The sequence below is a fragment of the Hemiscyllium ocellatum genome, chromosome 3, assembly GCF_020745735.1.
Source record: "Hemiscyllium ocellatum isolate sHemOce1 chromosome 3, sHemOce1.pat.X.cur, whole genome shotgun sequence".
NCBI classification, from domain to species: domain Eukaryota; kingdom Metazoa; phylum Chordata; class Chondrichthyes; order Orectolobiformes; family Hemiscylliidae; genus Hemiscyllium; species Hemiscyllium ocellatum.
Window position 1 is genome coordinate 91,094,646 of NC_083403.1, and position 14,126 is coordinate 91,108,771.

The 14,126-nt window shown below is 44.2% G+C and overlaps 1 protein-coding gene across 1 annotated transcript in view; it reads right to left on the reverse strand.

The window, feature by feature from the left end:
* The window catches only part of LOC132833499 (regulating synaptic membrane exocytosis protein 1-like), a 786,224-nt gene that overhangs the window by 483,565 nt on the left and 288,533 nt on the right, over positions 1 to 14,126 (reverse strand). Inside the window, exon 2 of the mRNA XM_060851848.1 lies at positions 4,135 to 4,348. Within this exon, the coding sequence (XP_060707831.1) occupies positions 4,135 to 4,348 (214 nt within the window). The remainder of the gene's footprint in view (positions 1 to 4,134; positions 4,349 to 14,126) is intronic.

A 14,126-nucleotide genomic window follows, 5' to 3' on the forward strand; every position in this document is an offset into this window, starting at 1 on the left:
CCTCCGGAAATCTGTAGACACATCCATTACAAGTAAACAAGTACTGGTTCCCAATTTTAGTTCTTGGGAGGGGACTTACACAATCAATTATAACCCGCACTGAAAGGTTCTTCAAATTCAGGAATTGGCAACAAAGTTGCTGGTGTACAATTGCCTGTGGCTCACCTACCATTTGGCATGTATGACACATATGGCAAACGTTAAGGCAGTCGGTTTTGTAAATGACATTCGTTTTGCTTGTTGTCTGGACAAAATACCTTGTAAGAACTGTAACAAACACTACATTGAACAAACAGGCAGCACGGTTTGGGGCGGCACGGTGGCACAGTGGTTAGCACTGCTGCCTCACAGCGCCAGAGGTTCAGTTCCCGCCTCAGGTGACTCTGTGTGGAGTTTGCACATTCTCCCCGTGTCTGCATAGGTTTCCTCCAGTTTCCTCCCACAATCCAAAGATGTGCCGGTCAGGTGAATTGGCCATGCTAAGTTGCCCATTGTGTTAGGTGAAGGGGTAAATGTAGGGGAATAGGTCTGGGTGGTTTCGGCGGGTCAGTGTGGACTTGTTGGGCCGAAAAGCCTGTTTCCACACAGTAAGTAATCTAATCTAAAACTAACCACCAGAATACATGAACATCAACTAGACACAGAACAATATGACCCTCTCTCACTAATATCCTTACATACAGATGAGGGAGGACACCACTTTGACTGGGTCAACATATCCATCCTAGGACAAGCCAAATAGAGATACGCACAAGAATTCCTAGAAGCATGGCTTTCGAACCAGAACTGTATCAACAAACACATTGACTTGGACCTCATTTTCCACCCATGAGAAAAAGTACACGAAATAACATCACAAACCCAAGGAAATCCAAACATATAAATAGAAAATGGGTTACACCACCAGTGCTTCTTTCGGAGGCTCACTGAAGATGTTACCTATTACAGCGATGAAACGTTTGAAAACGAACCTTCTAACTCAGTGAGCAAACCTACATCTATAACATGCAATGTTTAAATCTGCTGGGATTTTCATACTCCAAATCTGTTCAAATGCCAAATCCAAGCCCCAAACTGTTCAAATCGTGGACAAAAGCCCCCAAACCATTCCCAGCAATGAGTCCACAAACGGTTCTGTCATGAGGTAAACCCTCCTGCATAATTTAAACTAGCTGCACAGAAAAGATTTATCCCATGTAGTAATCTGTGAAAATTAGAGAGGCCAAGAATTATTTAAAGTAAAAATTAACAACTTTACTTCTTAAAGATTAACAGAGAACAATTAACTAACCATGATTTACAACTCCTTTCTCTAACTTATCTTTCGCCTTCCTTTCTATAATACTAGTCCGATAAAACCCCCGATTAAGATTTAACAAAAATTCAAATGTTCAAAGCCAGCCAGATGTCAAATCTTCTCTTATATCTTCCTTGGTCTTCTTTTCTTCTTCTTAGGGATTTCTGTTTCACAGGTTACTGATCAATAAAAGTACCTTTAAGTGAGCTGTTCTCCAGGCAGTCAGCAGGTGCTGGTGGCTTGGCAGTTCTCTCCAAACTATTCAATTTTCCTCGGTCTTATACTCCCAAAGCATCTGATTGTGTCACTGGCTTTTAAGATTGGCAATATACTAAATTCAAACTTTATTGGAGTTTGGTATTTTTCAGGGTATAATTTATCCTGATTGACCTAATTTAAATTTGTTTTGTCATCTCCAGACAACCAGCGAATCAAGTTGTTTGACCTAATGTTATGTCTTGTTGATGCTGTGTCAGATAGTTCTGCTAGCTTTTGACTGTCTTAAAGGTACAGTACACCCACAGCTTCATAGCACTTACTAAATTCCCATAGTGTTTAGAGATGTGTAGGTTAGATGCATTAGTCAGGGAGTAATAGGGTAGGGGAATACGTCTGGATGGGATACCCTTCAGAGGGACAGTGTGAACTTGTTGGGCCAAATGACCTGTTTCCACACTGTAGGGATTCTATGTATTCTGTATCTATATTTGAAAACAAGGATTAGAAATTGGGTAAAAGATAGGAAAGAGAAGGTGGGTATAGATGGACATTTCTTAGATTGGAGACAAATTGAAAATGATGTTCCCCAGGGATCAGTGCTGAAACTCTTGATTTTTCTTATCGCTATAAATAACTTGGAGATGGGTGTTGGGGGTGTAATCTCTAACTTTGCAGAGGAGTCTAAACTCCGGAGAATACTGAATTCTGAGGGTGATGCTGAGCGACATTGACAAGTTGGCGAAATGGGCAGACAACTGACTGATGAATTTCAATGCTAAGAAATGAGAGGTAATGTATTTTGATAGAAGGTACATAAAGACAATATAGACTCAATGGTTCAACTTTGCACAAAAGCAGAGGGACCTCAGGGTTCACATACATAATTCTCCGAAAGTGGCCAGGCAAGATGAAATAGTTGTTATGAAGGTTAATAGGATCCTTGAGTTTATAAACAGAGGTATAGGGTATAAAAGCAAGGAAGTGAGGCTATGCTCATTTGCAGTATTGTATTCAGTTATGGGCACCTTATTCAAGGAAGGATATTATTGCCCTGGAGAGTGTTCAAAAGAGGTTTACTGAAATGATACCAGAACATGGATTTCAGATGCAAGGAAGGACTGGAGAAATTTGACGTGTTCTTTGGAGCAGAGAAGATTAAGAGACATTAATAAGGTATTTAAATTTATGAACAATTTTGACAGGGTACAGTAACTAGGAGTCACAATTTCAAGACTGTCATCAAGAGAGCTAGGAGTGAGATGAGGAGAAACCTCTTTACTCAGAGAGTTTAGGTCTGGGTGGGATGCTCTTTGGAAGGTCAGTGTGGACTCAATGGGCTGATTGGCTTGTTTCCAAATGCACAAAGGGAGGAGAAAGTGAGGACTGCAAATGCTGGAGATCAGAGCTGAAGAAGGGCTCATGCCCGAAACGCTGATTCTCCTGCTCTTTGGATGCTGCCTAACCTGCTGCGCCTTTCCAGCAACACATTTTCAGTTCATTGGAGGATTATCAGATCAGCCATGATCGTACTGAAAGGCACAGCAGACTTGATGGACTGAATGAACTACTTATGCTTTTACACCATATAGTTTATAACCAGTTGGATTTAGAAGAATAAGGGGCTACCTTGTTCAAATATAAAAAGTTCTGAGAGGGTTTGACAGGATCAATATTGAGAGGGTGCTTTTAATCAAAGAGTATCTCAAACTAGAAAGTGAAATCGCAAAACAAGGGTTCTCTTAATTCAGATAGAAATAAGGAGAAATTTCTTCCCTCAGAGGATAGTTACCCGTTGGAATTCTTTACTCCAGAGAGAATTAGAGACAACATTAGACAGATTTTGATGTACAAAGGAGTCAAAGATTAAAGAGGCAGATAGGAGAGTATAGTTAAGGCGAATACCAGATCAATCATGACACAGCAAATGTGATGGATTGAATGGCCTAATCCTGCCCCTTCTTTGCAGAAGAAATGCATACACAAGCCAGGTGCATATTTTGTTGTCTCCTGAACCCAAATTTCAGGTTAATGCATGAACAGTGGATATGCAGATGTTAATCCTTCTGTATTGCTTGTTAAGAACCAAATTGTCACAGTGTTATGGTTAAACCTGGAAGGTTTTACCAGAACCTTTAGCAACCCCTAGTTTAGCACAAATGACACATGGCCGGCTTCTGATCAACTCTTCTTTCGATTTATGCCCAGTGTAATAATGAATTTTCTGTGTCAACAACCAAAAGTAGTAGAAGGGCTGAGAAGATGTGGAAATAAAGTCAGAGGCTAAGAACTCATGGAATGGTGCTCGAGGTTGTCTTACACTGGCACTGTCCTGATAGATTCTATCTACTGGTGCATGGAGGAGACAATACAACCTCTTTCTGAACATAGTCTGAGTGCAATTACTGCGCTCATATTAGAAAGTGGCTTAAGAAAGTATAAAGAACACATTTGTTTCAATACAAGGAAAATATATCCAATTAAGTTTTGATAGTTTTTAAATGGAGGAACAGGGTCTGTGCCTTGCTCCCTAATAAAAAAAATTACAAAATCAGGATGCAACATCAATTCCATAAGATGAACAGTATAAATGCTGAAAAAGTCTTCCCTTGTATACTCACATTATTTGAGCGAAGCATAACCCGACCCCCACACCGAGCACAGAATTTAGTCTGGCAGTAAGAGCAGATATGGCCGCAGCCATCAGCAAACTTGGTTTTGAGGCAGATCCCACAGGTTGGGGTATCATCCTTATGCTCCCCCTGGTAACGGCGTGCTTCATCGCCTATTTTTCGGATCTGTTCCTTATAGCTCTCGAATTGTTGATGTAACCGCCTAGAGGGAGGATGAATGAAATAAAGTTAGATTTGTAATTTCAGATCCTTGTGTACATGGCATGATAGTCATGTTTGTGTTGTGGAGCAGTCACATCACCAAGCTATTGCATCCTCACCAGAAAGAGTTTTTCTAGTCAAGTCTCACAGCCTAGAGGGAGAAAACTGTATGAATCAGTATGAAACCTGTATGAAACCAGAGCAAGATTTACTGGCATATACTGGTTTTCATCAGATCAGATCTGGATTTATTCTGTTGCACTGAAATCTGGCACCAGTGGTTTTCATGACTTTTTGGCACAGACTCAGATTAACCTGCACAAACCCACACTGCCTCTTTTGTATCATTCATTTGAGACTTATGTTTAACATCTCATTTGTCTTTTTTGTTATTATTAGACTATTCCTGCTCCACACCAACATCTTTCCTCCTTTATAATTGCAGCAATAAACTTTAAACAAAAACACATCATATTTTTATAAATGAAAGATTCCTTACAGGGAAATGGAAAGTACCAAATGGTTAAGTACCTAACTAGCAGTGGGGGCTGTTTGTTTGGAGTCCGAAATAAGAAGAAATATCATCCTTAACTATGCATCTGTGAACTGGGGCAAATGTGGAAGAAACTTTTGTGTTGGCACTCAGGAAGAATCCAGGGGTAAAACTATGAGGGGAAAGATAGACAGAGGATCTTCAATTCCTAAACCAAGGTCAGGATTCTTCCATACTTAGGCATGGACACAGAGCAGAATAAACTTCTCTCGGGAGAGAAATAAACATACAAATTAAGAAAGACAGAGAGAGAAAAGAATATACACATAATGAGAGAAAAAACTGATTCTGAGTGCAGGCTTTTGAAATTAATGCAGAGAACTCAACAGCAGTCACTGCTTCCAGCTTAAAATGTTCCAATGAGGGCAATAAAATTTGACAAACTTTACTACATTTACTCGAGCCCACCAAGGCACAATAAAGTAAAAGCAAAATACTGAGGGTAATGGAGCAACTCAATAGGTCTGGCAGCAACTGTGTAGAGAGAAAAAGAGTTAATATTTTAATCTAATATAACCAGGAATTTAGTTCTGAACCAGAGTCATACTGAACTTGATAAGTTAACTGTTTTACTGTCATACCTGCTGAATTTCTTCAGCACTTACTGTTTTTATTTAAAGCACAACATAAGGCTGGATTTGTATTTTTTTTACCCAAGCTGGGATTCCCAAGAAGACTGGTGAGTGAGGGCAGCTGGAACAGTTCTCTGGGATCTTCACAGCAGGGTGCGCTGTTGAAGGAGGACAGCAGTGACAGGAGTCATAGAACAGAATCGAAGAATGCCTACAGTGCAGTAAGAGGCCATTTGACCCATTGAGTCTGCAACGATCCTCCAAACAGCATCCCACCCAAACCCATCCACCAAAGTACAGTGTTTCTAATCATTTCCAACAAAGGCTTTCTTCAATTTGTGCCAACCTAAAATAATATGAAAGGATTGTGGTTGCTTGAGGTACTGGAGTTTGAACTTTGAACACTGTGATACATCAGGGAGGAGGACAGTTACTTGGATGTTGTATTAAAGGAGGCAGTCACGCCACTTAGATTAACTACCTCAAACTCAGTCAGTGTCCCTGGGTCCACCACAACAGTGTGTTCAAATATATGTAATCCCTTGCTTAATTCTTTCCGATGTTAACCTGTTCTCTTTTCAATATTTAGGCTGCTTTGTGGATTCTTCTGGATCCTCCCCTACTAAGTAACTGGTTTTAAATTTATCCTACACACTAGAACAAAGGTTCCATCCTGGATTAACTGAATCCATTCCATCTGTACAGCTTCTTACAATCCCAGAACTCATGCCAGTTTCTTTGCAGTCTGCTTTACTCAGTAACAAGCAAGCATCACCATTGATCAGTCTACAGTGAACTTTATCAGATATGTGGGTCTCTTTCACCAAGGAATGTTGTTTTGTAAGTGTGAATAGTCATAATACTTTTATCATTAATACTTTTAATTGTCTAATTACTGGTTTTATTGTAGCATACTTAACCTGAAGGTAGAACACTATTCAGGTTACATTGAAAGGTGTATGAAAGAAAAAGTCACATTCACAAGCAACAAGATGTTACGATGAGTAGTCACATGTGAATGTGTTGATCAGATGAAGACGTACTCTAAAATACAAAGTTATTCAGTTACTATGTCATAAAGAGTCATAAAATGTCAGAGTCCTGCTGCATGGAGGCAGGTCCTTAAGCCCAAACTGGTCCATGTTGACCAAAATGTCCCTCCACGCTAACCCTATTTCCCTGCACTTGGCTCATATTCTTCTAAACCTTTCCTATCCATGTATCTGTCCAAATGCCCTTTAAGTGTCATTAATGTAACTGCCACAATCACTTCTGCTGGCAGCTCATTCCATATGTAGGGCAGCACGGTGGCTCAGCAGTTAGCACTGCTGCCTCACAGTGCCAGAGACCCAGGTTCGATTCCAGCCTTGGGTGACAGTCTGTATGGAGTTTGCACATTCTTCCAGTGTTGGTGTGCTCCAGTTTCCTCCTACAATCCAAAGAAGTGCAGGTTAGGTAAATTGGCCATGCTAAATTGCCCATAGTTTTCAGGGATGTGGAATTCAAGCGCATGAATCAGGGGTAAATATAGAGGAATGGGTTTGGGTGGGATACTGTTCGGAGGGTTGGCATGAGCTTGTTGGGCCGAAGGGCTGGTTTCGACACTGTAGGGATTCCTTGATGTGTACCACACTCTGTGTTAAAAAAAGTTGCTCCTCAGGCTCCCTTTTTTAAAAATTCATTTGTGAGACTTGACGTTGCTGGCTGGCCAGCATTGATAACACATCTCTATTTGCCCTTGAGAAGTTGGTGGTAAGCTGAATTCTTGATTCGCTGCAGTCGACTTGCTGTGGGTTGACCCAAAATGCTGGTAGGGAAGGAATTCCAGGATTTTGACCCAACAACTGTGAGGAAATGGTGGTATATTTCCAAGTCAGGGTGGTGAGTGGCTTGGAGAAGAACTTGCAGGTGGTGGTGTTCCCAAGGTAAAAACAATGACTGCAGATGCTGGAAACCAGAGTCTAGATTAGAGTGGTGCTGGAAAAGCACAGCAGTCCAGGCAGCATCCAAGGAGCAGTAAAATCAACGTTTCGGGCAAAGGCCCTTCATCAGGCAGAGAGCCTGAAAGGTGGAGAGATAAATGAGAGGAGGGTGGGGGTGGGGAGAAAGTAGCATAGAGTACAATAGGTGAGTGGGGGAGGGGATGAAGATGATAGGTCGGCTGGGGGGGGCGGAGTTGGAGTGGATAGGTGGAAAAGAAGATAGGCAGGTAGGCGAGTTTGTTTCAGGACATGGTTGAAGAGCTTCAGGGCAGAGGAAATGATCTGGGAGTTGCAGTGGGAGAGGGACTCCCTCAGATTCTTGTTGAGAGAGGAGGAAAGCTTCTTCAAGGCAGGCATCCTTGCAAGAGGATTCGCAGTAGGGTTAAAATCAACTAGGTAAAAACAATGACTGCAGATGCTGGAAACCAGAGTCTAGATTAGAGTGGTGCTGGAAAAGCACAGCAGTTCATGCAGCACCTAGATTAGAATGGTGCTGGAAAAGCACAGCAGTTCAGGCAGCATTCTAGATTAGACTACTGCTGCCACCGAGCGCTGGTGGTGGAGGGATTGAATGTTTTGTAGATGTGATGACAACCAAGTGGGTTGCTTTGTACTACATGGTGTCAAGCTTCTTGAGTGTTGTTGGAGCTGCACCCATTCAGGCAGGTGGGGCACATTCCGTCACACTCCTGACTTGTGCCTTGTAGATGGTGAATAGACTTTGGGGTGTCAGGAGGGGGGTTAGTCACTGCAATATTCCTAGTCTCTAACCTGCTCTTGTAGCCACTGTGTTTATGCGGTGAGTCAGGTTGAGTTTCTGGTCAATAGTAACCCAAGGATATTGATAATGGGGGATTCAGTGATGGTAATGCCGCTAAACGTCAAGGGGCGGCAGTTAGAGCGTCTCTTATTGGTAATGGTCATTGTGTGGTATTTGTGTGGCGTGAATGTTATTTGCAACTTGTCAGCCAAGCCTGCATATTGTCCAGATCTTGTTTTTGTGAGAACAGACTGCTTCAGTATCTGAGGATTCGCAAGTGATACTGTACAGTGTGTAATCATCGGTGAACATCCCCACTCTGACCTTATAACAAAGGTCATTGATGAAGCAGCTGAAGATTTTTGGGCCAAGGACATTAATCTGAGAGACCTCTGCAGACCTGTCCTGGAGCTGAGATGACTGACCCTCCACAACCACAGGCATCTTTGTGCCAGGTATTACTCTAACCAGTGGAGGGTTTGCCCCCTCTTACCTATGATTCCTCTCTAACCTTAAACTGATGCCCTCAAGTCCTCGATTCCTCAACCCTGGGAAAAAGATTTGAGTACATACACCCTATCCATGGCTCTCAGTCTTATACACTCCTATAAGATCCCCCTCAGTCTCCTATACCCTAAAGTAAGAAGTCCTAGCTTGTCCAAGCTCTCCCTATAACTCAGAACCTTGAGTTCTGGTAACATCCCTGTAAATTTCTTCTGCATTCTTTCCAATTTAATCACATCCATCCTATAACATATATATCTATATCATTAATAGTCACAGGTGAGGTGCCGGAAGACTGGAGGTTGGCAAACGTGGTGCCACTGTTTAAGAAGGGTGGTAAAGACAAGCCAGGGAACTATAGACCAGTGAGCCTGACCTTGGTGGTGGGCAAGTTGTTGGAGGGAATCCTGAGGGACAGGATGTACATGTATTTGGAAATGCAAGGACTGATTCGGAATAGTCAACATGGCTTTGTGCGTGGGAAATCATGTCTCACAAACCTGATTGAGTTTTTTGAAGTAACAAAGAAGATTGATGAGGGCAGAGCAGTAGATGTGATCTATATGGACTTCAGTAAGGCGTTTGACACGGTTCCCTATGGGAGACTGATTAGCAAGGTTTGATCTCTCAGAATACAGGGAGAACTAGCCATTTGGATACAGAACTGGCTCAAAGAAGGAAGACAGAGGGTGGTGGAGGATTGTTTTTCAGACTGGAGGCCTGCGACCAGTGGAGTGCCACAAGGATCGGTGCTGGGCCCTCTACTTTTTATCATTTACATAAATGATTTGGATCTGAGCATAAGAGATACAGTTAGTAAGTTTGCAGATGACACCAAAATTGGAGGTATAGTGGACAGTGAAGAGGGTTACTTCAGATCACAACAGGATCTTGAACAGATGGGCCATTGGGCTGAGAAGTGGCAGATGGAGTTTAATTCAGATAAATGCGAGGTGCTGCATTTTGGGGAAGCAAATCTTAGCAGGACTTATACACTTAATGATAAGGTCCTATGGAGTGTTACTGAACAAAGAGAGCTTGGAGTGCAGATTCATAGCTCCTTGAAAGTGGAGTCGCAGGTAGATAGGATAGTGAAGAAGGCTTTTGGTATGCTTTCCTTTATTGGTCAGAGTATTGAGTGCAGGAGTTGGGAGGTCATGTTGTGGCTGTACAGGACATTGCTTAGGCCACTGTTGGAATATTGCGTACAATTCTGGTCTCCTTCCGATCAGAAAGATGTTGTGAAACATGAAAGGGTTCAGAAAAGATTTACAAGGACGTTACCTGGGTTGGAGGATCTGAGCTACAGGGAGAGGCTGAACAGGCTGGGGCTGTTTTCCTGGTCGTCGGAGGCTGAGGGGTGACCTTATAGAGGTTTACAAAATTATGAGGGGCATGGATTGGATAAATAGCCAAAGTCTTTTCCCTGGGGTCAGGGAATCTAGAACTAGAGGGCATAGGTTTAGGGTGAGAGGGGAAAGATATAAAAGAGAGCTATGGAGCAACCTTTTCACGCAGAGGGTGGTACGTGTATGGAATAAGCTGCCAGAGAATGTGGTGGAGGCTGGTACAATTACAACATTTAAGAGACATTTGGATGGGTATATGAATAGGAAGGATTTGGAGGAATATGGGCCAGATGCTGGCAGGTGGGACTAGATTGGGTTGGGATATCTGGTCATCATGAACAGGTTGGACCGAAGGGTCTGTTTCCATGCTGTACATCTCTATGACTCTATAACAAGGTGACCAAAGCAGTGGCTCAGTGGTTAGCACTGCTGCCTCACAGCGCCAGGGACCCAGGTTTGATTCTAGCCTTAGGCGACTGTCTGTGTGGAGTTTGCACATTTCCAGTGTCTGCATGGGTTTCTTCCGGGTGCTCCAGTTTCTTCCCACAGTCCAAAGGTGCGTAGGTTAGGTGAATTGGTCATGCTAAATTGCCCATAGAGTTAGGTGCATTAGTTAGGGGGAATGGGTCTGGGTAGGTTACTGTTCGGAGGGTCGGTGTGGACTGGTTGGGCCAAAGGGTCTGTTTTCATACTGTAGGGAAACCAAAAAAAAACTGAACAATACTCCATGTGTAGCCTCACCAACATCCTGTACAACTGCAACATAACTTCCCTACTCAGTTCCCTGACTGATCAAGGCAAGTGTGCCAAAAGCCGCCTTCACAGTCCTGTCTACCTATATATAACTCCATTTTTAGAAAACCATGTACCTGAACTCCCAACGCCCCACTACACTCCTTAAGGCCCTACCATTCACCATGAAACTCCTGTCTTTATTTGGCTAATCAAACAACTGCAAAGGTGTAATGACTTCAATGATTTGCTTTTCATTTTCAGTGACAAACTGACAGCTGACTCTAGGAAGCAGTAGGGTCTGCTAGATTATCTTTGGGATTGACAAATTGCCAAAGTTAATTTGAGATATGATTACCAGCAGGGCTGAATTTGCTATTGAGAAGCTATATTGGTGTATTAATTTCATACAGGAAAATGTCAGCTTGATTCAAGGTGGCAGCTATAATTGTGCATGCAAGGTATGTGTGAAAGTATGATCAACACCCTGCTGTAATGCTGCATGAAATGTTTTGTGCATCACACAGGAAATTTCAGTGCACTTAGGAAATACTTACAGCGGCTTGCATATGATTGTGTTTGCAGCTTTCTATCCATGAGTCATACAGCACAGAAACAGCCCATTCAGTCCAACTCATCCATATGACCACCTAAACTGATCTAATTATAAAAATATCTCTTCTGCATCTTTCTCTCCCTTTCCTTTCTGTACCTCTTCGCAACTGTCACTCTATCTTCTCTTTTCCCTCTTGGGCTTTATCTATCTTTTTCATTTCTTTCCACCTAAACTGATCGAGTTCTACTTGCCAGCATTTGCTCCACACCCCTCTAAATCATCCTTGTTTATATACCCATCCAACTGCCTTTTAAACGTATCTGTTTCCTCCACCACCTCGTTCCATTCACACACCACCCTCCATGTGAAAACTTTGCCCCTCAGGTCTCTTTCTCCTCTCAACTTAAATCTTCTAAGTCAGAAGTCATATGACACCAGGTTTAGTTGAACAGGTTTATTTGAAATCATAAACTTTCACCTGGCAAAGGAGCTACACTCCGAAAGTTTGTGATTTCAAATAAACCTGTTGGACTATAACCTAGTGCTTCTGACTTTGTCCACCCCAATACAACACTGGCACATCCACATCTTCGACATTCTAGTTTTGGTTTCTCCTATCTTGGGAAAAGAACTTGGCTATTCACCCTATCCGAGGAGAAAGTGAGGTCTGCAGATGCTGGAGATCAGTGCTGAAAATGTGTTGCTGGAAAAGCGCAGCAGGTCAGGCAGCATCCAAGGAACAGGAGATTCAACGTTTCGGGCATAAGCCCTTCTTCAGGAATGAGGAAAGTGTGTCCAGCAGGCAAAGATAAAAGGTAGGGAGGAGGGACTTGGGGGAGGGGCGATGGAGATGTGATAGGTGGAAGGAGGTCAAGGTGAGGGTGATAGGCTGGAGTGGGGTGGGGGCGGAGAGGTCAGGAAGAAGATTGCAGGTTAGGAAGGCGGTGCTGAGTTCGAGGGATTTGACTGAGACAAGGTGGGGGGAGGGGAAATGAGGAAACTGGAGAAATCTGAGTTCATCCCTTGTGGTTGGAGGGTTCCCAGGCGGAAGCTGAGGCGCTCTTCCTCCAACCGTCGTGTTGTTATGGTCTGGCGATGGAGGAGTCCAAGGACCTGCATGTCCTTGGTGGAGTGGGAGGGGGAGTTAAAGTGTTGAGCCACGGGGTGGTTGGGTTGGTTGGTCCAGGTGTCCCAGAGGTGTTCTCTGAAACGTTCCACAAGTAGGCGGCCTGTCTCCCCAATATAGAGGAGGCCACCCCGGGTGCAGCGGATGCAATTGATGATGTGTGTGGAGGTGCAGGTGAATTTGTGGCGGATATGGAAGGATCCCTTGGGTCCTTGGAGAGAAATAAGGGAGGAGGTGTGGGCGCAAGTTTTGCATTTCTTGCGGTTGCAGGGGAAGGTGCCAGGAGTGGAGGTTGGGTTGGTGGGGGGTGTTGGCCTGACGAGGGAGTCATGGAGGGAGTGGTCTTTTCGGAACGCTGATAGGGGAGGGGAGGGAAATATATCCCTGGTGGTGGGGTCCGTTTGGAGGTGGCGGAAACGGCGGCGGATGATACGCTGTATATGGAGGTTGGTGGGGTGGTAGGTGAGGGGCAGGGCTCAAGGGCGGAGGAGCGGGAAGTGGAGGAGATGCAGTGGAGGGCATCGTCGATCACGTCTGGGGGGAATCTGTGGTCCTTGAAGAAGGAGGCTATCTGGGCTGTACGGTATTGGAACTGGTCCTCCTGGGAGAAGATGTGGTGGAGATGAAGGAATTGGGAATATGGGATGGCGTTTTTACAGGGGCAGGGTGGGAGGATGTGTAGTCCAGGTAGCTGTGGGAGTCAGTCGGTTTATAGTAGATGTCCGTGTTGATTTGGTTGCCCGAGATAGAAATGGAAAGGTCTAGGAAGGGGATGGAGGAGTCTGAGACTGTCCAGGTGAATTTGAGGTCGGGGTGGAAGGTGTTGGTAAAGTGGATAAACTGTTCAACCTCCTCGTGGGAGTTTGAAGCAGCGCCGATACAGTCATTGATGTAGCGGAGGAAAATGTGGGGGGTGGTGCCAGTGTAGTTGCGGAAGATGGACTGTTCCACATATCCTACGAAGATGCAGGCATAGCTGGGGCCCATGCGGGTGCCCATGGCAACTCCTTTGGTTTGGAGGAAGTGGGAGGATTGGAAAGAGAAGTTGTTCAGGGTGAGGACCAGTTCAGTCAGTCGAAGGAGGGTGTCAGTGGAAGGGTACTGGTTGGTACGGCGGGAAAGGAAGAAGCGGAGGGCTTTGAGTCCTTCGTGATGGGGGATGGAGGTGTACAGGGACTGGATGTCCATGGTGAAGATAAGGCATTGGGGACCAGGGAAGTGAAAATCATGGAGGAGGTGGAGGGCATGCGTGGTGTCCCAAACATGGGTGGGGAGTTCTTGGACTAAGGGGGACAGGACTGTGTCGAGGTATGTGGAGATGAGTTCGGTGGGGCAGGAGCAGGCTGAGACAAAGGGTCGGCCAGGGCAGTCAGGTCTGTGGATTTTGGGCAGGAGGTAGAAACGGGCAGTGCGGGGTTGTGGGACTATGAGGTTGGAGGCGGTGGATGGGAGATCCCCTGAGGTGATGAGGTTATGGATGGTCTGGGCCCCTGAGGTCATGAGATTATGGATGGTCTGGATATTCACCCTATCCAGATCCCTCAAGAATTTATCAAACTCTAGAAGGTAACCTCTCATTAAGTGGTAATATGACACATGGTTAAACACTTTAAACAATAAACATTTAAGCAGTACTGCTCAAAAT